A 24,416-nucleotide genomic window follows, 5' to 3' on the forward strand; every position below is an offset into this window, starting at 1 on the left:
CGTCTTCAGTGACTTGATTGTTTTGTGGATGTGAATAACTCTTTCATAAAACATTGAGAGAAGCCAGGTACTGGTAGCTCACACCTGTAATCCTAGCTACTCAGAGGCAGAGATCAGGAGGATTGCAGTTCGAAGCCAGCCTGGGCAAATAGTTGGCGAAACCCTATCTCAAAAAACCCTTCACAAAAAGGGCTGGTGGAGTGGCTCAAGGTGTAGGCCTTGACTTGGAGACTCAGCACTACACACACACACACACACACACACACACACACACACAAACAGAACAATAAAAAAAACTGAGAGAACGGAAGTGATCAAAGTTTAAAAAAAAAGCTAAATAACTTTGAATATGTACAGGAAGAAAGAGCTGAACAAAATTTCTGACTCACTCAAAAATCCTACCACATGGCAAAGGTTAATTTCTAGGCATGAGAAAACCTAGAGTTTATCAGTCCTGGTGGATGCTGGGGGGAGAAGCACAAAGCGCTGATAAGAATTTTCCTTACTACTTCCACCTGCAGAGTGGGTGTATCTTGAGTCTACCACGAGGAGTGACTTCTCCACTCGGTGCAAGGAGAAGGACAGCTAAGCAGGCTGACGGGCACCAGAAGCAAACTAGAACCAGAAACATCCCAGTTGATAAAATTGCTTCAGTGTTTTCAAATACGGGCTGACACCTATGAATGAGTCATGAAATCAATCTTAGTGGGTGGTGATTAGTATTTTTACACAAAGAAATTAGGGGGAAATCAGAACATATGTACCTTATGTAACAAGGAACGGTTTTTGTGGAATATTTGGGTGGGTTTGTACATATATGATTGTACTGGGAGTGATGTAAAAGGTATTTCTTACTGTGGGTGGGGACTTCAAAAAAATTTGAGAAGCACTGAAGTAGAGGACAATTGTTTCTCAGTCCAAGAATGTAGTTTCTATGATTTCTTCAGATAACATTCATTTGTTTGTTTGTTTGTTTGTTTATTTATACTGGGGTTTAAACCCAAGACCTTGTGCATGTTTGGCAAGAGCTCTGCTAATTGAGCCACAACTCCAGTCCTAGATAACCTTTAAAATCTGATTTGTCTTGGCAGGGGCATGGCTGAAGTGGTAGAGCGCCTGCCTAGCAAGTGTGAGGCCCTGGGTTCAAACCCCAGTACCACCAAAAATACCCCAATCATATATCTTTTTCTTTTCTTTCTCTCCTTCTCTCCCTCCTTTCTTTCCCAAATTCCACCTACACATCAATTTTGAGAAATGTCTCTTTTAGGTAAAATAACCCAAAGATAGAGTGAGAAAACAATAGATTGCCAAATGCGTCTGCTGCTGCTTGCTGTGGCTTTGATTTTTGTTTTTTTGTACAGCACTGGGGTTTGAACTCAGAGCTTCAAGCACTTCTACCACTTTAGCCACTCCACCAGCCCCCTTGCAGTGTCTTTGAGAGCCACTGTTACAAGTTTGAGACTTAAAAATTGAATGTAGGTCAAGATCCACCACAAACTTGTTGGCTGGGGCAGGAAATAAACCTGTGTCATTGAGGTTAGGTGCAAAATGTTTTCTTTCTTCTGGTAATGGTTACTGTGAAAAAAGTCAGCTGAGTCAGACCCAGCACTGGGAGAGCATCCAGAGGTAGGAATCAAATAGTAAAATGTCCAGCTACTTATGGAAATCATATCCAGAGATTCTTCATCTTCATACCCAACCTTCTCCACCAAATGACTCTAAGTCAAGAGTGTAGCTTGGGCTACTGGAAGAAGCCACTCTTGACCGGAGTGGTGGTGTTATATACTTGATACACACACACACACACACACACACACACACACACATGCATATTTATGGACATATAACACCGATATACATACATGCACATATATATACACACTAATGTTTCACTACCCCTATTTTTTACCATTTTAAAAAGTGTATAATTTAATGGCATTAAATATGTTGTTGTGTAGCCATGGTCACTGTTCATAGTCAAACTGAAACTCTATACCCATTAAACAATAACTGCATTTACCCCTCCTTCCAGCTCTTTGTAACCACCATTCTACTCTTTTTTTTTAAAATGAATTTCACTAAATACCTCTTAAAAGTGGAATCACACATAATTATGTCTTTTTTTTTTTTTTTTTTTTTTTGCAGCACTGGGGTTTGATCTTAGGACCTACACTTTTAACCACTCCACCAGCCCTTTTTTTGTGAAGGGTTTTTCAAGATAGGGTCTCTTGAACTATTTGCCTGGGCTGGCTTCAAACATGATCTTCCTGATCTCTGCCTCCTGAGTAGCTAGGATTACAGGAGTGAGTGAGCCACTGGCACCTGGCCCCCTTTTGTGTCTTTCTTAATTTCACTTAGCATAACATTTCCAAGGTTGTCCATGTTGTAGGGTGTGTCAGAATTTCCTTCCTTTTTAAGACAAATAAGATTTCACCAGGGGGTGGCCGGGAGAGGGAGGGGGCGGAGTGGGTGGTAAGGGAGGGGGTGGGGGCAGGGGGGAGAAATGACCCAAGCCTTGTATGCACATATGAATAATAAAACAATAAAAAAAAGTAAAAAAAAAAAGATTTCACCAGTTGGACAGTAGTAATCCTAGCTACTTGAGAGGCTGGGAGAGGAAGTATCAACTTCCAAGACCAGTCCAGGCAAATAGTTTGTGACACCCCCATCTTCAAAATAACTGGAGCAAAATGGACTGGCTCAAGTGGTAGAGCGCCTGCAAAGCCGTGGGTTCAAACCCCAGAACTCCCCCCCCCAAAAAAAAATTCCATGCTTATTTTAAGTGAAAGTGACAGGTTTGGCTGATTTATTATTTCCCAGGCCACATCGTTGGATAGCTGCTAATCGTTTATCTTGAGAACCTGTTTGAAATGGGCTAAAGAAGGGGGTGAGAGTCTTTCCTTTGTTACCTCAGCCATTTCCTGTAATGCACATCCTATTGTGGTCAAATGCATATTCAATAATCAAAAAAATTTTTCCCCCTCTCCTATCTTTGTGGAGAGGTTTTTCTGGGTTGGGAAATATATCTAGTTCCTCCCAACCCCCTTTTTTTTCTTTGCTGTTCTGCATGCTAGTCAGGCGCTTTACCATTGAACTACAGCCCCAGATGTATGAGCTATACCTTTAAATAATTATATGTTCCCGACACTTGAATTATATTTTCCCAGGACAGCAGCGCACCTTGCTCAGGGATGGGTGTTGTAAGGTCTTTAATTTTTGCTTGAGGCTGCCAGGATGTTACCACTCATTAATTTATTTGGGCGGGGGGAGGAGTGGGGTGCAGAACTCGAAATGATACTGACAGACAAATGACCTTACCTATAGGGGCAACTGCATTTAATTAAGCAAAACCCTAAAGCTCAGAGAGGTCAGTTGGGCACTCAGCAAGCAGCACGTTACTGTCTGCAAAAACAAAGCACAGAATAATGCATTTTTGCAAAAATGATCTTGCCCCCCCCTCACTGCCTTTTTCAGCTACCATCCCCGCCTGCCCGCAGCAGCAGCAGCAGCAGGAGCAGCAGCAGTAGCGGAGTTCAGAGCCACCGGGGCGGGCGAAGCGGGCGGGCCCTCGAAGCCGCCGGTGAAGTCGCACGGGAGGACTACAACTCCCGGCATGCCCAGGGCGGGCGGGCGACCACGTGGGCGCCCGGAAGCCTTGGCCGCAGCGCGGAGGGTGAGGTGGCGGCGGGCGGTGCCGAAGATCGGAGCGAGCCAGCGAGCGGGAGCCGCGGTTCGGAGCTCGGGACTCTTGTGGGGCTCTGGTGCGTGAGCCACGGCGCGTGGGGCCCCAGGTGGGCTGGAGATGGGGGCGCCTCGGAGGGGCTCGCAGGGCTCCCGAGGGCCGTGCGTGGCTGGATGTGCGGGCGGCGGTGGGTGTGGCGCCCCGGGTAGGGCCGACCCCCGCCGCACCCGCACCCGGTCCCTGGGTCCCCGGGTCCCGGGGTTCCCCGGCCGGGCCTCGGCTGCTTTCTCTGCGCGGCCACCGCTGCCGCGGAGTCCCGGGGCGGGCGGGGACCGCAGGCTGTGGGTCTCGGTCTCCGGGGCCCGGCCCGAGCGCACCCGGCGGCGGGGGCTTTTGTGTTTCGCCGCCGCCCTTTCAACGTGGGAGCTGGGAAGTGAGGAAGAGCGAGGAAGGGCTCTCAGCGTTTGCACCAGGCGCACGGAGCCTTTTCAGGTAGGGCGGGCAGCTTTTTGGGAAGGATGCACAGCGGTCACAGAGCCTGAAGGGTTTTGTTTTCTGGGCAACTACCATGATCGCCATGAAGGAATTTGGTCTTGGTACTTATTCGTCATTCCCCATTATTTTTATTGGCTGAGTGTGTCTATTCTTAATTTTGATAGGGGATAATGGGAACTTGCCCGCTTGTATTTTGGGGTTCCTGAAATATAAGCTCTTAGCCGATCTCGTGGTAATTTAGTGAAATGTTTATAGGATGAATAGTTCCTGCGGCGAGCAAAATCGGACTTTTTTTTCCCTTGAGACAGGGGCTAGATATGTAGCCAGTCTGGCCTAGAACTGGAGGAACGCCGCGCCTCCACCTCTCGAGTGCTGGGATTACAGTGTGCACTTACCTTACCTGGTTTCTAAAACTACAGGACTTTTTTTTTTATTAATAAAAGTAAAGTCAGCGCAGTGTGTTGCTCTCTAGTTGTCAAGAACAAATGTATTGTTCATTGTTTAAGGTTCTGATTGGTCCCTGTTTATCAGTGGTAATGACATGTCACTGCAGTGACCATAACTGATTGTAAGAGCTTTGCTGGGAAGGGGGAGAGATTTTTATCGTGTGTGTGTGTGTGTGTGTGTGTGTGTGTGTGTGTGTGTGTGTGTGCGCGCGCGCGCTGGAGATTGAATTTAGGGCTTCCAGCACTGAGCTACACTCTTAGCCGCAACATTTTTTCCTGAAAACTGTCTTTGGAACATGTTCAAAAATAGGAAAAATGTGATTTTAGAAACCCTGAAATAAGAGGTAATTTTACAGCTAGCCAGGTAGTTAACATCTATGGTAATGAAACAGTTTAGGAAGAGAGAAAAATTACAGGAAGATTTTATTTTGAGGCAGGGTCTTGTTATGTAGTTCACGCTGGCCTTGTTCTTGGAATTTTCCTCCCTCAGCATCCCAAGAGCTGGGATTACAGACTTGCATCACCGTGCCTGGCTAGACTTGAGTTTTGAATAAAAAGGATTTATGTGACATAGGTAAATAGCTTTAAATTAGGTAATGGGATAAAAAGGATACTTTGTAATTGTTGAGCATTGGCTGGACTTGACTTTTGAATAAAAAGGATTTATGTGACATAGGCAAATGGTTCCACATTAGGCAATGGGGGATAAAAAGAATACTTTGTAATTGCTGAGCAGTGGCATACTAAGTTACAACTTACACAATACCATAAAAGTGGCAACTCGACTATCCATTTAATGCTTTACTAGGTACTTTTTACACTTTTGACTACTGTAATTTTTTTTTTTTTCCTGTTGTACTGGAGTTTGAACTGAGGGCCTCTAGCTTGCTAGGCAAGGGCTTTGCCGCTTGAATACCTATGTCTCCTACCTGTGCTGCTGGGATCACAGATTTGAACCACCATGCCTGATTTATTTGTTGAGATGGGAGTGTTGATAACTTTTTGCTCTGTGGTTCTCTGGATTTCTGCGTTCTGAGTAACTGGGATTATTATAAGTATGAGCCACTGAGCCTGGCTGAGTACACATACATATTCTATCTTGCATACCTAAAAACTGAATTCTGGAGAATGAGGTAATTGCCTGTGCATTGCCTTCTCAGTTGAGTGTGTAATAAGGTAAGCTTTTTTCCGTACTGGATTTGAACCTGCAGGGCTTAAGGTATGGCCATTCTAATGACTGTTTTACTCAGCTTGGGATATTGTCTCTTGGAACTTTTCCACTTTATATCACATTGAGATCTAGAGTCAGGTCTGGGTTTGAATGTGTACTCAGGCTCTCAAGAACTTACTTTCTTATATCTATTTCTCATCCAAAAGACCCTGGGAGAGCTGAATATGATAATATATGCAAAGTGCTCAGGAGGTGCCTGGCATCTTGTATGCCTTTGGTGTTGAGCCATCAGTCAGTCAGATCATACATTCACCAGATTGTCACTGATCACTCTAAGTGCTCTGTGAGGTCCTGGAGATAGAGCTGTGGACTTAGGACAGAGACAGCCCCTGCTTTTATGAGGCATATAGACGAGTAACATGTACACGGCTAAACCAGATAGATGATTGTCCTGGGAGAAATGCTATGACGGAAAGAAGTCAGGGAACCATTTCATTTATTTATTTAATTTTAATTTTGTGTGTGTGGTTCTGGGAGTTGAACTTACGGTCTTGTGCTTAATAGACAAGCAACCTACCCTTTAGCTTTGCCTCCATTCCTGTTTTATTTTATTTATTTTTTTGAGCTGGGTGTCATTATGATGCCCAGGCTGACCTTAAGTGCCTACGTCCATCGATCCTCTCACCTTCACCTCCTAGTAGCTTAGACTAAATGCATGTGCCACAATGCCCTGCTAAGTGGGACTATATTTGATAGGGTGGTTAAGGCAGGCCATTCTAGGAGGTGACATTTGGGTGACGAGCCAGGAAAACGGGAGTAAGCCATTGGCAAAGAACCATGAAAAAGCGTTCCAGCAGTGGAAAAGCAAACACAGGCCTGAGGCAGGAGGAAGCTTGATTGGGTCAGGGACTTGGTGTGGGGAGGCAAATGGGCAAAGAGTAGAACGTGGCCTGGCAGAGGATTGGGAACCACACCGCTGCTGCTGGTGGTGGGGGAGGGGCTGGTAAAATCTATGAAGATTTGTTTATTTCATGGGAGACTACTGTACATGTTCAGAAGGCAGCAGCTCTGTAGGGGGCAACAGGGGTCGACCTCCATTCTCTGAAAGTCAAGCAACGGAGGTGCAGAATTGTGTAGGTTATGTGCTAGCAGGTGTCTGTGGGAGTGAGGGGCTCTGCCTGGGATGGGTGCAGAGGGTGTGAAAGGAACTGGTCAGGACAAGGTGGCTGGAGACAGAGGAGGGAGACTTCACTGTCTACCTGTGTATCTTTTTCTGCTGTTGAGGTGTGTATATAAAGTGTTTCCCAAAAAGTGTGTGTGTTGTTTTGGTCTCCAGCTGGTAGCACATGAGAGATGATTGGATCATGAGGAGCTGACTTCACCAATTGCCTACTCCATTGATGAGTTCAAGCTGAGTGGGTATTGGAGGTGGGGCCTGCTGGAGGAAGTAGATCACTGTGGGGCGGGACTTTGAAGGGTATATCTTGTCCTTGGCCCTTTCTTGTCCGTTGCTCTGTTCTGGCTGCCGTGAGGTGAGCAGCTTTTCTCTACATTGCCCTTCTGCCATGCCCTTCATTCATGACGTCTGCTTCTGCTTCTGCCTCACATAGGCCCAAGTCAGTGGAGCCAAGTGACCGTGGACCAAAACCTCTGAAATTATAAGCCAAAATAAATTCTTCCTCCCTTAAATTGCTTATTTCAGGTATTTTGTCACAGTAACAAAAAAACTTATTAATACACCTACCTTATTCACATATTAACAATAGAAATTTAATAAAATAATTAAAACAAGCCCCAGCCTCTCCAGCTCAGTCTTCCAGAGCCTTTCTCCATCAGCCCCAGCTGTGAGCTCCCTGCTCCTACCTCTTAGTCTTCCTACTCGCCTGAAAGGACTGGGTTAGACAGGCTTGGAAGGCCATCCAAAAAGCCCATGTTTTTATCTGCACCTTGGAAGCCATCAAAGGCTTATAAGTAGAAGCTGATTTTTTTTTTTCCTTCTGTGCTAGGGATTGAACCCAGGTCCTTGTACATGTAGGCAAGCACCCTACATTGAGATACACCTCCAACCCTGATTTATGTCTTAAAATATATTTTGGGCTGGTGTGTGGAGAATGGGTTGGCGTAGGTGGATGTCTAAGGGGTGAAACCTGCTGGGGGCTGTTGCAGTGGGTGAGTAGGAGATGTAGACAGTTATCCTGGGGTGGTGGCAATGGGTTTGCAGGGAGGAGATGGGACTGGGGATGTATTTTGGAGGTGAAAAGTACAGTACTTTGTTATGGACTACATGTGGGAACTGCCAGAAAAGGAGAAATAGAAGCTAGATCCAGTTAGCTTGGTGGGCCGGGGAAATGGGGGTACCCTGTATTGAGGCAGAGATCTCTAGGCGGAGGGTGGAATGAAGAATTCTGAAATGTGGAGGGATGACAAGTGGGCAGCTGGAACCCTGGCGTGTCCGAGTTACAGCCATGAGCCTGAGACTGGTTGGCATAAGCCTGGGCATTGGATGAAGGAGGAGAGAGCCGAGCTGGAGTTTAAACAGAAGTGTGAAAGTGCTGTCTCCGAGGTTGGGAAAGCGGAATCGTTAGGGAAGTGCAGCTGACTTGCTGGGCAGGGTTGCATGCTCTTTGAGGTTTGTGGCTTTGAATCTGGAAAGGCTGCCTGTTTGAGTGATTTTTTTGGGCAGAACTCAGCTGCAAGGGTGCAGGAAAGGAGGAGGGCGTGGCTGGCGAGAAGAAAAGGCCCATCGGTAAGGAAGGAAATGAGGCCAAGGGGAGTGTGGTGGGTGGTGGGAAAAATGCTGAGGTTACCAGTCTGGAGCCTGATTGGGTGAGATGAGTGTTGGAGCCGGGAGTATTAAAGCAAGAAGTCTGCAAGGCAAGGAAGTAGGTGTTTGAGGTGCAGTTTGGGAGCTGATGAGAGGACTGGGTTTCACCCATGGAGTGGGGTTTTTGGGGAGGCTGAGTGAAAAGTTGGGTAAGGAGGGCGTGGGACTAACAGGGGTGAGCTTATCTATCTGGCTGCTGGAATGCCCTGGAAGCAGCAGGAAAGGGCACGTGGAGCAGGAGCCTTCCACAGTGGAGAGGCAGTGCTCGGAGATCAGTGGATGGTAGAGCCCAGGGTGTTTGTTTCAAAAGAGCTAGAGTCATGCAAGGAGGAAAGGAGTGTAGACGTGGTATGGGACAAGCTGGGCATGAACCCTTGAGTCCTTGACACAGTTAGGTTGTGAGAGGAAGGGTTGTTTCTTGAAGAGCCTTGGGACATCCAGGTGTTTGTAAGGCTATGGATAGAGTTCATCAGCCATCTCCCTGGGTTTCCAGAGAGCATGGTGCAGAGGGTAGGCAGGGTGCAAGAGCTGCTGGATGGCCTCTCTTCTTCCAGGCCTCCTGTTTCTACTGGGCAGTGAAATTTCTTCACAGTGTTCCTAAGGGGAGACACCTTTAAAATCTTACAGTGCTTAGGTTGGGATGAACTCTTATCACTATAAGAAATGGAGGGAATTTTTAAAAATTTATTTATGTATTTATTTATTTATTTGTGTTACTGGGGTTTGAACTCCAGGCCTCATGGTTGCTAGGCAGGTGCTCTACCACTTGAGCCACTTCACCAGAAGGAGGCAAATATTGTAAACCAAAGCAAGATTGTCTTCTACCTGGATGCGTTGTAAGATGAGGTCATCTTTTAATCCAGCATTGATTGCATAGTATTGTGTTCTGGAAAGTATCATTTTTAATAGATAGTCTTCTACAATGGAAAAAATAAAAGCTTCATTACAAAATCACATGAGTTAGTGGTTGTGAACTTGCTTTAAAATGTAGATGGCAGCCCAGTGCTGGTGATTCACATCTGTAATCAGCTACTCAGGAGGCAGAAATCAGGCAAATAGTTCTCAAGACCCTATCTTGAAAATGCCTAACACAAAAATAAGAATGGCAGAGTGGCTGAAGTGGTAGAGTGCCTGCCTAGCAAGTGTGAGGCCCTGCGTTCAAATGCCAGTATTGCCAGAAAAAAAGGAAAAAAGTAGAATATACTTACTGGTTCTGGATCTTATTGAATGGCAAGGTTGATTTTTTTGCACAGTGCTGGAGATCAAACCTAGGGCCTCACTCATACATGCTAGATGTGTCCTCTACAATAGAGCTATACATTCCTTATTTTTAGGGAGAATTTTTTTTTTTTTTGGTGGTGGTGGTTTTGGGGTATTGGGGTTTGAACTCAGAGCTTCATGTGCTTGCTAGGCAGTGGCACTGTCACTTTAGGCACGGCTCCAACCCTTTTTGCTCTATTATTATTGAGTCTCGATTTTTGCTCAGGCCAGCCTGGGCTGTGATCTTCCTATTTTATGTTTCCTGAATTGTGATGACAGACTCTCATAACTGCAGTCAGCTGTTGCTTGAGATGGGATCTCATGAACTTTAGCCCTGGCTGACCCGCAGTCACACTCCTCTAGATCTCAGCCTTCCAGGTATTGGGATTACAGGCATGAGCCACTGGTGCCCAGCTTCTTGTAAAGTAATGCCTGTTGATCAAAAGAGAATATTTCATTGAAATAGAAGGAATAAATTCAAGCTATATGTTGCACAAAATGCTGACTGTATAGTTATAACAGTGCATTGATCCAGGAGTGGTGGTGCTTGCCTGTAATCCCAGCTACTGGCAAGGTAGAGGTAGAAGGATGGCTAGTTTGAAGCAATTTAATGAGATGCTGTCTCAAAATAAAATGAAAGCAACAACTAATGGACTCGGGATATAGATTAGTGGGAGAATACTTGCGTAGCATGCATGAGAGCCTGGGCTCAATTCTCAGTCCTGCCAACAAAAGAAAACAAACAAACAACAACAAACCCAATGTATTGCTGAGTAGATTTTAAGTGTTTGCATCACAAAAAATGATAAATCTGTGAGAGAATTCACATGTTAGTTAGATGGAACCATTCCACAATTTATGCATATTTCAGAACATGCTGTATATGATAAATATATACTGTTTTTGTGAATTAAAAAATACTGTAGTGGGGGCTCCAGTGGCTCACATCTATAATCCTAGCTACATGGGAGGCTGAGATTGGAAGAGACCAGCCTAGATAAAAAGTTAAGACCCCATCTCAACCAATAGCTGGGCGTGACGGCTCACTTCTGTCATTCCCAGCTACATGGGAGGTTGCGATGGGGAGGATCATGGTTCCAGGCCAGCCTGGGCAAACAGTTTGTGGGATCCCTATCTCATCCAAAAGCTGGGCATGTGGTATCCCAGCTGTGGCAGGAGCATAAAATAGAAGGATCAAGGTTCCAGGCTGGCCTGGGTAAAAAGAGAGGCTCTGTTTTCAAAACAACCTGAGCAAAAAGGGCTGGACGTGTTGCTCAAGCAGTAAAGCAGGAGAGCGCCTGCCTAGCAAGCCTGAAGTCCTGAGTTCAAACCTCAGTACTACCCAAAAAAAAAGTAAGAAAAGCTAATTCTTACTACACTATCAAGTACCATATGATAGGTATACATTCAGAAAACATTGAATGATAAGCTGCTATGATTTCAGAAACACTGAGAACAATTTGGTTTATTAATTATAACAGCATTGACAATACATTAAAAAATGTTAGACATTTGTTCAGTCTTTATTGAGAGCATTAAAGAAGGTGGTCGCCAGGAAGCAGTTTGTGGATGATGCAGACTTGATGAGCTCCTGTGCTCCCCAGACTTTGTGCTCACAGCTGACTGGAAGTCACCCTTGAGATGTACAGATATATGTGCAAGGTATTCTCTTTAATTATTATACTTACACAGGACCAAATAGTATAAGAGTATTCATTTCAAATGGCATTCTGCCAACAACAGGTGATGGTTTAAAACTATTTTCCCAATGTGCTTATTAGGCTGTTTCTTCTCATCTTTGCAGCTTAGAAAAAGGGAGCTTTCTTTTTTCTTTGTGGGTCTGGGGTTTGAACTTAGGGCCTCACACTTACTAGGCAGGTGTCCTATACTTGATCCACTCCACCAGCCCTATTTTGTGTTGGTTATTTTCAAAATAGGGTCTCTTGAACTATTTGCCTGGGCTGGCTTTGAACCATGATCCTCCTGATCTCTGCCTCCTAAGTAGCTAGTATTATAGGCGTGAGCCACCGGCACGTGGCAGCTCCATTTATTTTGGAGATGGGGGTCTCTTGAACTGTTTGCTCAGGCTGGCCTCAAACTTTGATCCTCTAGGTTCCAGCCTCCCTACTAGCTAGGATTGCAGGTATGAGCTACCACATCCAGTCAAAAGGTAGCTGAGATGGTCTCAGCCATCTCAGTAGTCATTTAGAGCTGCTAATGTAACTATACAGCACTGAATTACACAACTCTTATTGCCAAAGCAATGCAATCCAATCTGTTGGAGCACACCTTTTTGGAATTGTCATTCTACTGAGTTTTTATATCCCATACCCTTTCCTGAAGAACTCAGCACAGGCAGGGCCTTGTGACTCACGCCTATAATCCTATCTACTTGGGAGGTAGAGATTGGGAGGAGCATGGTTGGAAGCCAGCTTTGGGCAAATAGTTCATGAGACCCTATGTTGAAAAAACCCATCACAAAGAGGTCTGGCAGAGTGGCTCAAGTGGTAGAGAATCTGCTTAGCAAGTGTGAGGCCCTGAGTTCAAACCCCAGTAACACAAAAAAAAAAAAAAAATTTGCACAGCATTTATTTCTAGAGAATGGTTAACTCTTTGGGTTGTCCTGCTTTAGAGTGTTGTATTATTTTCTGAACCCCAACAGGAACAAAACTGAGGTGGTTAAAATGATACATCATAGTTGTATTACCTCTATCTGTTAGTCCTTAGACATATTACTCTATAAGTCTCAGGTAGTCATCTGTAAAGTGTCCTACCTTCAGACAGCTGTGAGACCAAAATAGACAATGTATGTAGAGGATTAAGATAACTTTCTTAGCCATTGATCTTCCCAGGATTAATCCCAAATCAATAGAATGTAGCTAGTTTCATTTTAAAACCATTTTTCTAAAAAATGTTAACAAATTTAAGAGCAGAGTAAGATTATAAAACTCCACTCACAAAATGCAAATAAACTTTCTATCTGTAATTACAGAAGCTACGAAACCTAGAGTTAGTAGTATTGCCACTAAATTTACCTCCATTCCCAAAAGTAAACATCCAAAGACTGGCCTTTGTGCTGGATCTCTCGGCCTTTGGGGCTTAGCTGCATCTGTGACATCTGTGGCCAGTGAAAACAGGTATTGTGATGGTTACTGTTGAACCTGCACTTGAAAACAAAGCCCTGTCATTCCTTAGTTTATATTTCTATCTTTTTGTGGTGCTGGGGAATCAAACTATGGTAGGCAAATGCTATTCCACTGAACTAGCCTTCTGCCCTCCAGCCTTTAAATATTAGGAAGTCTTGGGTTTGTTTCCAGTCTGGACAAGGACAGGAAACAAGGCATTTTGTTAACTTTTTTTTTTTGTCTTTTTTGTTTTGTTTTTCTTTCTTTCTTTTCTCTTTAAAATTTTTTTTCTTTCTTTATTTTGTTTTGTGTTAAATTTTTCCACTAATATGAGACAGGTTATAGGACTGCCCTGCCCCAGATTTGGACTTGCCATGTAGCCCAGGCTGGCCTTGGACTCACAAGCTTCCTGTCTCCGCTTCTTAAGTGCTAGGACTGTGGGCGTGGGTCACCACACCTGACTCAAGTTACAGGATTTTTCTTCATTTTGTAATTTTTTAGAGTTTTTATTTATTTACTTATTGGTGGTACTGGGGTTTGAATGCAGGGCTGATGTGCTTGTGAGCAGGCGCTCTACCCCTTGAGCCACACCTCCAGCAATAGGATTTTTCCAGCAATAACTGGATGTTTACCACCAGTTATAAACATAATATGTATATAATATGTATTTATTTTATATATATAATATATAATATATATATTATATATATATTATATATATTATATATATATGATGGGATTTTTAGGAAACTGTAGAGAAGAATATTAACATTGTCCATAATTTGACTTCTCCGAGACAGCTACTATATTTCCTCTTTGTAAATACACATAAGCAGAGTTCACTAGAAGTCATGTTCAGCTTTTTTCACTTGATGTTTTCTCCTGTCATGTTTTCCTTTGCTGTGCTGGAAATGGAACCCAGAACCCGGGTATGCTGGGCAAGCACTCTATCACTGAGCTATGCCCCAGCCCATGGCAAGTGGTTACTGTATATTATTCTGCCATGTGGACGTACTGTATTTTACTTACTCACTCTCTGTCATCGTGTATTTAGGTTTCTGCAGAGGCAGCAATGGAGACGTTAAGTTTAGCGCTGAGTTTATGTTTAATTCTTGGATATCATAGGAGGCTGCAGCCTGTAGAGAATTTAGTCAAGTGAGAACATATGAAAAGCTAGCAGAAGCGTGGAAAGAGATGCTGGAAGAGTGGTCCTCCCTCTTTCTCTGCTGCTTTAGGCTGACACAATTTATATCTTTTATATAAAAGATCTCCTCTAATGCTTTGTAAAAACGGTGTTTGGTAATCGGTCTTAGTGTATCTATGCTTCTTCAGGAGACCATTCCTGGAATTTAAATGTTTGTATCAGAAGCTGTTCGTGAACATGGCTGGATTGTCTTCTTGTAGTGCTGCACCAAGGAGCACTTTGATCAGCAGCTTATAAGCGTTCAGGAGGTGTTACACCTTGGGGACCTTGGCTGCTTTGAGCACAATCATCGTATCCCATCTGGGAATTGACACCAAGGTCGTGCTTGCTAAGCATGCTCTCTACCACGAAGCTACACCTCCAACCTGAGCAAAGTCTTTTTTTTAAACTATGCAGATAGTTTCTGAAATTTCTTTTTTTTTTTTTTGTGCTGAAATTTTTTTTTTTTAATTTTATTATTCATATGTGCATACAAGGCTTGGGTCATTTCTCCCCCCTGCCCCCACCCCCTGGAATTTCTAATATTACTGGTAGGAATGGAACTTTTGTTCTTAAAATTTTAAAAGCTTAATTCTTCTGAGCTGAACATTTCCTTTGCTCGTTTTTCTATAAGAATTAGTGATTTTCTTCTCAGTTTGTGTGAGAATTGTTAGGATATGATTTTTTTTCAAGTCCCTACTTCCAGGACTAGGCAACACCTATACAACATAATTATCAATCTGGTTTTTTGCTGTTATCTAGCCCATGAAAATTTTTCCCCCACGCTCTGATTATTTGTTGACTGGTCATAAACCTGATTAATTCAGCTTTTCCAAAACCTGTTTTGCATAATTTAGATTATCTTTTCTTTTGTTTTGAATATTGGTAATATGTTTTTTCTTTCCAGAAAGAAGAAACAATGTAAATATTTCACTGACCAGACTTGAAGGTGAGAGTGAGAAGAAAGGTCAGGAAGACGATGGCCTGGCCAAAGGTTTTTCAGAAAGGAGCTCTGCTCACCCGGTTCAGCCACCACCATGTCGTCGTGTTCCTGCTCACCTTCTTCAGGTAGCGCTTGCCGAACTCTTCTCTTGTTTTGCTTTGCGTTTTGTCTTTTGACGGGTATACTGCCTGGACAGTGTCTAGTGCATTGATCGACAGAGGCTTCTGATGAAATGGACAGTTATTCCTCCCGTTGTACCTTGTTCGTTTTGTGAACCCAAGGTCTCCAGCATGCTTAGCACATGTTCCATCACTGAGGTACATCTAGCTCAGTTGTGGGTTTTTTTTGTTTGTTTGTTTGTTTTTTTTTTTTTTTTTTTTTTTTTGCAGTATTGGGGTTTGAACTCGGGGCCTAATCTGGAGCCAGTCCACCAGCCCCTTTTTTTTTTTTTATGGTGCTTTTTGAGATAGGGTCTCACACACTACAAACAACACAAGTGATGGACTGCCTGCCTAGCAAGCATGAGGCCCTGAGTTCAAGCCCCAGTACCACCCTCCTCCCTTCAAAATTCTTATCAAATATTTAATGTCACTTTCATAACTCAACTTTTAAATTTTATTTTAACTAATTAATTATTTTTTGATGGTGTTGGTGCTCAAGTCCCAGTGCTTCATATATACTAAGCCTGCACTCAACCACTGAAAGGCATCCTCGGGTCACTTGTACATTTTTTTTTTGGTGGTACTGGGAACATAGGGCCTTTGCATATGAGGCAGGCACTCTACCTCCGAGCCACATCTCAAGGTCCTTTTTTTGTTTTTGTCTTGCTATGTATCCCAGGCTGGCCTTGCACTTGCCTACTGCCACCTCCCTAGTGTGGCATGGTAGGCATGTACCTCTGCACCTGGTGCCCTGTTGTACTTTTTCATGGCTCTGATACTGTAGTTCTCAAGGGCCAGTTTGTCCTCCAGGGGACAGTTGACAGTTTGAGGACATTTCTGACTGTCCTGATGGGGGAAAGGGTCTATTTGCATCTATTATCAGAGACCAGAGATTTGCTTAACATCTTACCATGCACAGGACAGTCCCCACAACCAGGATTTTTTTGGCACAAAATACCTATAGTCCGGAGGTTAAGAAACTGTAATATAACATAAAGTTTCTGGATTTGTTGGAATCAGGAGCTTGAGAACAAATACTGTGTGTATTCAGGGGATATCATGTGCCTCTTTGAGCAGTGAAGGTGCTATGGGACACTGTAAGGAACTCTGGGAACTCAGAGAGACCCACACGTTAGCATCTCCTAACTAGAAAATGTGACTGACCAAATCATCTGCTATGACTCCCGGGCCCTGCGTGACTCTTTAGTGTCACGATGTGTACACCAGGCCATTTGGGGTGAGGGCCTGTTAATGTAGCCATGTTGCTCCACTGTTTTGGTACTTCTTCTTGGTCATGACTACTAATCCTTATTGAAGGCACCATCAATGATTGTTTTGTCTGTTTGTAAAGGCAGATGGTTCTCCCATGTGTAAGAGTTGATAGATAATTTTGGCTACTTGGTTTAAAGGTTTTCTGTTTGTGAGGGGTAGGGACAGGCTTAATACGAAGAAAAGACAGGCTTCAGGAAAAAAGCTACTGAGTGGCTAATGCAGCAAGTGGCAGAGGTTGCTAAAGACTTACAGTTCTTTACAGACATATAAAGTTCTTTCATGACATATAAGGAGGTAGAAATCAGTCACATCCAGTCCCAAGGTAATTATGAGTGAACAGGAACTCAGAATGAAGACAACTAATTTTTTTCTTTTCTTAGCAGAAACTTTTAATTCATAGTTCTTATAAAGCAGTACTTTTATTTCTTTGTAAAGAATTCTAAGATTGAATAAAGTCTGATTTTATTGAGTGCCGTTTTCTTTGCTGCTCACTCGGCTGTATTTTTTCTGTTTTATAGTTATTCACTGCTCCATGCTTCGAGAAAAACATTTAGCAATGTCAAAGTCAGTATCTCCAAACAGTGGACCCCAAGTGCTTTTAATTCATCAGCTGAGCTGCCTGTAGAGGTAAGCAGAGCAGGGGGCAGGCGTGGATTTAAGAAAGGGACCCTGCCCACCCCTAAGCTCTTAAGTTCTTTTTGTTTTAAATTTATTTGATTTTATTTAAAATGTTTTCATTGACATAAATAATTGGACAAAAGGGTTTCATGGTGATATTTATATACTTGCATGTAATGTACTTCAGTCTAATTCACTCTGTCTGTATTACTCTTTTTTTTTGTCGGCAGCACTGGGGTTTGAACTCAGGGCCTCCACCTTGAGCCACTCCACCAGCCCTATTTTTGTGAAGGGTTTTTCGAGCTAAGGTGTCATGGAACTGTTTGCCTGGGCTGGCTTTGAGCTGCAGTCCTCTTGATCTCTGCCTCCTGAGTAGCTGGGATTACAGGCGTGAGCCACCACTGCCCGGCTCTATTACTCTTTCTTAACCTACTTTCCCCTTAAGTTCTTCTTTGCATCATTCTCTTGCCGAAGACTCTAAAGTAGCTCACCATGACCTAGGGCCTAAGATCCTAACCACTCTACTAGTTTCAAAGCTTGCTCTGATTCAGCCCGTCTTAACTAGCCAACTTGCATTTTTTTTTTTTTTTTTCCTGCAGCACTGGGGTTTGAACTCAAGGCCTCACACTTGCTAGGCAGGCACTCTACCACTTGAGTCAGTAGCACCTGCATATTTGTTACTGTTTTGAAATCACACACACAATTCTGGCTAGGCTGTTTTTCATTGAGTTTCATAAGTACCATGCATGTTTCTTCCTTTGAGCTTTTCCTTATTGTTGTTTTTATTTTACCTTTTTGTGTGTGGGTTTTTTTTTTTTTTTTTTTTTGAGGTAACTAGTTTGAACTCAGGGCCTATACCTTGAGCCACTCCACCAGCCCTTTTTTATGAAAGGTTTTTTGAAATAGGGGCTCGTGAACCATTTGCCTGGATTGGGTTCGAACCGTGATCCTTCTGATCTCTGCTTCCTGAGTAGCTAGGATTATAGGCATGAGGCACCAGCACCTGGCATTTGGTACTGGGGTTTGAACTCAGGGCTTCTCACTTACTAGGCAGGCACTCTTCCACTTGAGCCACGACTCCAGCCCTTTTTCCCTCTGGTCATTTTTAAGGTAGGGTCTCACTTTATGCCCAGGATAGCGTCAACTATGATCCTTCTATGTTATGCTTCCCATTGAAGTTGGGAAGACAGGTATGTGCTACCACGCCAGCTTTTTTCTTTTGAGATGGGGTCTCACAACCTTTCTTCCCTGGACTTGCCTGTAACCATGAACCTGCTAATCTCAGCCTCCTGAAGAGCTTGGGATGACTGGTGTGTGCCAGTGCACTCGGCTATTGGTTAAGATGGGGGGGAGGGTCTCTGAACTTTTTGCTTGGGTTGTCCTTAAAGGGCTGCCCTCAAAATGCAGTCCTCCTGATCTCAGCTGTCCAAGAAGCTGGGATTGCAGGTGTGAAACACTGGCACTGGGTTCATTATATTTTATATAGTCTTTCACCTTTTTCTAACTATTTAAATTTTGCTTTTCTTTTTGGAATAAGATAAAATGCCACTTTTTAAATCAGGTTTTGTTTGTTTGTTTGTTTCTTTCTTTCCAGTTTCTCTTGATCTTTTCCCTTTCCTGAACTCTTACACACTATGTATTGCATAGTTTAGTGTTTCAGCATTTGAACGTTTTCTGATTGTTTCATTTGTTTGTATCTTGAAGTCAGGGAGTGTGTATCCTGGTTTTTGTATTCATTATGGATAAAGTAAATTCTTTGATGGCTGTTTGGGACAGAAACTGCCCTTTCTCAATATACAAGTCGACCCCATTCAATCTGTACCAAATTTCTTGTTCTATCTGCATGAAATTTTAGATATTCTATTAATATTCCTAACATGCTTTATTTCTTAAAAATCCTTTCTCTCTTTGGAGCCATTCAAAGCCAACAGACATTTGGAAGTGATACAAATATCTCTTAATTGTAAGTAAGTTATTTGGTCAATTACTTATTGAACAACAGTCTTATATAACACTGTTCTAAGCACTGAGGTTACCAGAAAAAGGTCTAGAAGACTGAAAAAGAGAGAAAGCCTGTTCTCTTGGAGCTCTTGTCCCAGCAGAAGTGCTTCTGTGCAGTTTTTCTGGAGTTTAAGCTACCAGGAACTTTTAAAGGCAATACTGAGAGTAGAAGGAGAGATTGCAATCTGAATGTAAGTGGCCCTTGACTGACAAGGTAGAAGTGTTGATGTGTTTGTTTAGAATCAAATCTCTCTCTCTCTCTTTTTTTTTTTTTAAGCAATACTGGTGTTTGAACTCAGGGCCTCATGCTTTGGAAGGCAGGCTCTCTACCACTTGAGCCACTCTGCCCACCCTGTGTTGGGTATTTTGGAGATTGGTCTTAAGAACTATCCTTCCCGGCTGACTTTGAATCATGATCCTCCTTAGTAACTAGGATTACAGGCATGAGCCGCCCGTGCCCAGCTCAGAATCATAAATCTTGAAAGTGGAAGTGGCTTTAGAGGTCGTGTGCCATAACCTCCGTGCTGGTTTGTTGTCACTGTTGATAACCACCTGCTTCTGCTTTAATACTTCAGGAGAAGAAATCGGCTGCTTTCTGAGAGAGACAGTTAACTTTTATTCAGCCTACTCTCTACATTTCTTTTGTTCAGGCAGAATATCCCTGGCTCCTTCACCTGTAGCTTAGTGAACACTCAGAATCTAGGATTTGATTTAGGCACTGATTTTCTGGTGGTACTGTTCAAGGCTGCCTTTGTTTTTTACGTGATTGGGCTGGGGGTCTCCATGACCACTCCAGGTTTGATGGTTTAGAAGGACTCCCAGGACCCAGCATGTAGTGCTCACGGCTGTGATTTATTGCAGTGAAAGAACACAAAGTAAAATCAACAAATGGAAAAGCTGCATTATGTGAAGTCTGCAGGAAACCAGCAGCAAGTTTCCAAGGGTCCTTTTCCAGTATGTGCTTAAGTTCTCCAGCAACAAGCTGTGACAACACATGTGAAATGTCATCTGCCTGGGAAACTCATTAGAGGCTTACGCCCGGGGCTTTTATTGGGGCTGGTCACATAGGCACCCTCTGTGTGGCACGTACCAACTTCTAGTCTCCCAGAAGGAAAGCAGGGTTTAGTGTAAACCACAGTGTGGATATAGAGTGAGCCACTCTTAGCAGGCAGGGTGGGAACCCTTTAGGCTCCCCCTAGGGGAGATCTAAGTTCCCAGGGGCCAGCATGGCAAGCAGGCCTTAGTAAGGAGAGCCGCTGTCTCAGGCCTGCCAGGTTGACTCTTTCACATTATTAGTTCTTAGGAAATGGGCATTGACTCTTCTGCTTATTTACTTACTTTTGCCTGGGGATCAAACCCAGGGTCTTGCACATGCTAGGCAAGTGCTTTACCACTGAGCTGCACCTTCAGTCTTTGGGTATTTATTTTTGTACTTACTCAAATTGCTGTTAGAATAGGTCTCACCATTCTGTATTTTCAGACCTGGGGTTTTGTAGTTTGGGTGGATTGCTGTATATAAGTAAGTTCTGAACTGTCCTCAAGAGCTTTGCATTTCTTTGCAGACCTACCCTCAGGGACAGCAGTTCTTGCTTCCATTCCATTCTGTATACTTTAAGTCCAAGTTTTTCCTCCACTGAGCTACACTCCCAAAGCCCTGGGGATTTTACTCTTTGTTAAAGATTTTTTTTTTAATACTGATGATTGTGATCTTTCTCTTTAATATTCTAAATTCAAAATTTGTAACACAAACTTGTGGCACAATCCAGATGAGGAACATTTGTGTAAGCTTTCTACCCCAGACTTTCCTGTGTTCCTTAGTAGTCAGCTCTTCTGCTGCCCCAGCTCCAGGCAGCCTCCGATCTGTGCGAAATTGTTTTTAAAGAGTGCTCTAAAGTGCATCTCCTGGATGGAGGTAGATACAGTTTCTAATTTATTTGCTATTTAATTCAGCTGACCAAAGAGATTATAATCAGAATTTATTTCTTCTAAATATCTGTTCTAAATATCTGTGTTTATACTTTCTAGTCTTTTCACCTGGTGGAGATTTTTGCTTTTGTTTTGTTTTGTTTTGTTTTGAGACAGGGTCTCAGCTATGTAACCCACACTGGCCTCTAACTCTGTATCCTCCTGGTTCAGCCTGAAAAGAATTTCCTAAATGCCTTTGAAATGAAAGCTGGTCTTTGACAGTGTTGTCTTTTGGAAGTGTGTGGACTTTCCACATGACCTTGTTTCTTGGACATACCACTTACTTTTTGTGCGTGTGTTGTCTTACCTCCAAGTTACTGGTTTGCTGTTTTCTCAGGTTTCTTTGGGAATTGATGGGTGCACAGGGTTGTGCAGGAGTTGAGAGCTGTGAAGCACTGCTCAGTCCCAGCAGGGAGTGACTTGTTCTTATGTTTCTGCAGATCTGGAGCAGCAACCATTTGTTTCCCAGCAGAGAGGAAGCCACCCTTTTCCTTGGAACGCTGGATACTATTTTCCTCTTCTCCTACGCTGTGGTAAGTTCTAGAAGTCTAGAGGAGTGAACCCAGGGCCTTGGTGACTGTTGGGTACCTGCTCTCTGCTGTCTATCAAGGAGCTATTCCCAGCCCTGTTGATCAGTAATGAGCTACATTTCCTTCTGTAATTTCCAGGCATTTTGGTTTTCAGAGCATGCCAAATCAATTGATTCTCTCATCAAGAGAATCAAGATTTGCTTTGTCTCCTGTATTAGACATAGCACAAGAGCATGTGGGAGACAGCTACCGAACATTGAGTCTACTTTCCTGCTTGCATGCCCTTCTTCTGAGGAAGCGAAAGCCTGAGATAATGAGGGAGAGGCATTTATTATGATACTTATCACCTCAGTTTTCTCTATAGTGAGATAGTCAATTTATTGGAAATACTTGGTCCTGTGTGAATTTAGGTTTGAGATCAAGGCATTTATTTGATTTACATATTTATGGATGAAACCGTAAGCTCTTCAGCCTCTCTTCCTGCCCTGATTTTAATTCCTGCCATGCAGCAGGAGGAAAATAGAAGGCAGAATGTTTCTGCCTCTTAACTAATTACTGTCTCTGCCTCCCTGGCTCTGCCTGCATTGTGCTGTCATGAAACTCAGGGTCAGCTCAAACAGGCAGCGAGTGTGCCCTGCAGGCTTCTGTCCCATGTGTCACAGAATTGCAGCTGAGCCCTCGGGACATGTGGAAATACTTCCTGACTCAGCCTGCAAATGGCAAAGGGGGTACCACCGGAACGCTTAGGACTGATGCCTAGGAAGATGCATCTCCTCCAGAAGATGGGTGCTTGTGTTATCAGAGTTACTCTTGCTTGTTTATTTTCAGTTAGGGAATCAAGTAAAACCAGTGTTGGCCTGAATTGCAGTGTCTTGGTGTGGAAGGTTTGCATGTGGTGCGCAGAAGCCCGTGCTGTTTCCTGAAAGGTGACACTCGTAGATAGCTAGTCCAGGCCTGTGAATAGGTTTGCTTTTCCATCAGCACAGGGTTCGGGTTGTCCATCTGATTCGCACTGCGTGCTGCCTCCTGTGGACCAAGTGACTATTTAGAGCTGTAAAATGAGTGCTGTATTTTCAGGGCCTCTTCGTCAGTGGCATCATTGGGGACCGACTGAATTTGCGATGGGTTCTCTCTTTTGGCATGTGCTCTTCTGCATTTGTGGTAAGTTGGAAGGATTAACAATCATTGCTACTGTGGTCAGCTACTTTAGAATGTAAGGAGCCCCTGCTTCTCTGTGTAGCGTGCAATAATGAGATTAATTTTCAGTGTAGAATAGTGAGGAGGTTAATTGTCAATGTTCCACTCCCTTGAATGCCTTTCACTTTGGGGAGTCTTCTTAAAAGGAAAATCCAATCAGGTCCCTTCCTTGACTTAAATAACTAGTCTAGGTGAACAGTGAAGTGTGCAGTGTTTTTCTGAACCCGGTCACGTGTGATTCACCCCTTTGCTATAGCTAAACCAGTTACTTTCTAAGCCTCTGACCCATGCTGCTCCTTTCTACCTTGGCACTCTTGTTTCTGTTGTTCTCCTGCCCTCTCCACAGTCCAACTCAGCATCTCCTTCAGTCGTGGCCACATGACACCTCCTTCAGAAGGCCTGATTTTCCCAATCCCACTCCTGGAAGTAATTCATTGCCTCTTTTGAGCTCATGTGCTGGTTTTTCCCTGCAGCCATTTGCAGTTGTCTGCCACTTTGCCTGGTTATTTCTGTTTCAGTCTTGCTTTCCCTAAGTGCTGTGGCCCTGTGGCTAAGACCACAGACTCTCAACTGCAGTGGCTGCATTTCCATTCTTCTGCACTTTCCTGGCCTGTGATTTGCCTGTGCCTCAGCTTCCTCGTTTGAAGGGGGACACATATGCCTCCTTTTGGGGTTGCTGGGAGAGTTACGTGAGTGCCTGGATGTGAGGCTTTTGGAACAGGGCTTGGCACATCAGGTTCTGTGTGAGATGCAATCTGCATCTGATTTGTCTTGATTGCTTACTAGCGTTTCGTAAGAACTTTTGTTGATTGGGTCAAGCCTGGAGTTTAGTTAGGACCCTAAGTTATTACAGTTTTCCAGTGTCTGCCATTGAGTCCAGAAAAAACTTTTTTCCTTGAAGTCTTAGGGGTTGAGGCACTTTATTCCCAAGGTGCTCATCTACACCTGTTTGCATGCTGTTTTTAAACCTGTTTATGTCCTTTTTGGGTTATTTTTTAGTATTAAAAAGGTTCAGGTGTGCACATAAATTCACTGTTCTAGTATATAGTCTTAAGTTTCTGCAAAGGGTATCATTGTGTAACTACCCTTCCCTGTTCCCCCAGCTTCTGGCAAACACTGACCATCTTTCTGTTTTTATAGTTTTACTGCTTATCCCAGAAATGTCTTATTATTGGAATCTGATATTATTCGACATACTATTTTGTAATCCATGCCAAATATTCCCCAAATAGACTTTGACTGCAAATAAAATGTCCCCTTGAGCAAAATGCCTGGAAAAAAGCAGACCCTTGATGGGTACTGAATGATTCAGCAGATAAGTTCCACAGGCTTTGCTTAACATCGGCGATTTGGTAGCTAGGCTCACCCAGGTCTCTCACAGTACCGTTCCCGGCACTGTCCTGGGTGAATGTACACAGGTGGATTCATGCAGTCCTGTAGCCCTGTGCAGGTTGAGGGTACAAGATCAAGGGTGAAAGATGTCTGACATCTTCCCTCTCTGGTTGGTGATGACCTGGTGGCTGCCTCCTTGTACCAGCTGTGT

At 43.6% G+C, this 24,416-nt stretch overlaps 1 protein-coding gene across 6 annotated transcripts in view; it reads left to right on the forward strand.

The window, feature by feature from the left end:
- The first annotated feature begins 3,635 nt into the window (after positions 1-3,635).
- Positions 3,636-24,416, forward strand: part of Slc37a3 (solute carrier family 37 member 3) — a 40,552-nt gene continuing 19,771 nt past the window's right edge. For 2 of the 6 annotated variants that reach the window (XM_074062095.1, XM_074062082.1), the window contains exons 1-5: positions 3,636-3,761; positions 15,094-15,254; positions 17,081-17,189; positions 21,587-21,679; positions 22,754-22,837. In XM_074062095.1, coding sequence (XP_073918196.1) covers positions 15,166-15,254; positions 17,081-17,189; positions 21,587-21,679; positions 22,754-22,837 — 375 coding nt within the window. In that variant the 5' untranslated portion in view covers positions 3,636-3,761; positions 15,094-15,165. Of the gene's footprint in view, positions 3,792-4,032; positions 4,175-15,093; positions 15,255-17,080; positions 17,190-21,586; positions 21,680-22,753; positions 22,838-24,416 lie in introns of those variants that run through there. The other 4 variants (XM_074062102.1, XM_074062099.1, XM_074062090.1 and 1 more) reach the window with 3 other exon arrangements.

Source organism: Castor canadensis, chromosome 2, assembly GCF_047511655.1.
Source record: "Castor canadensis chromosome 2, mCasCan1.hap1v2, whole genome shotgun sequence".
NCBI classification, from domain to species: Eukaryota; Metazoa; Chordata; class Mammalia; order Rodentia; family Castoridae; genus Castor; species Castor canadensis.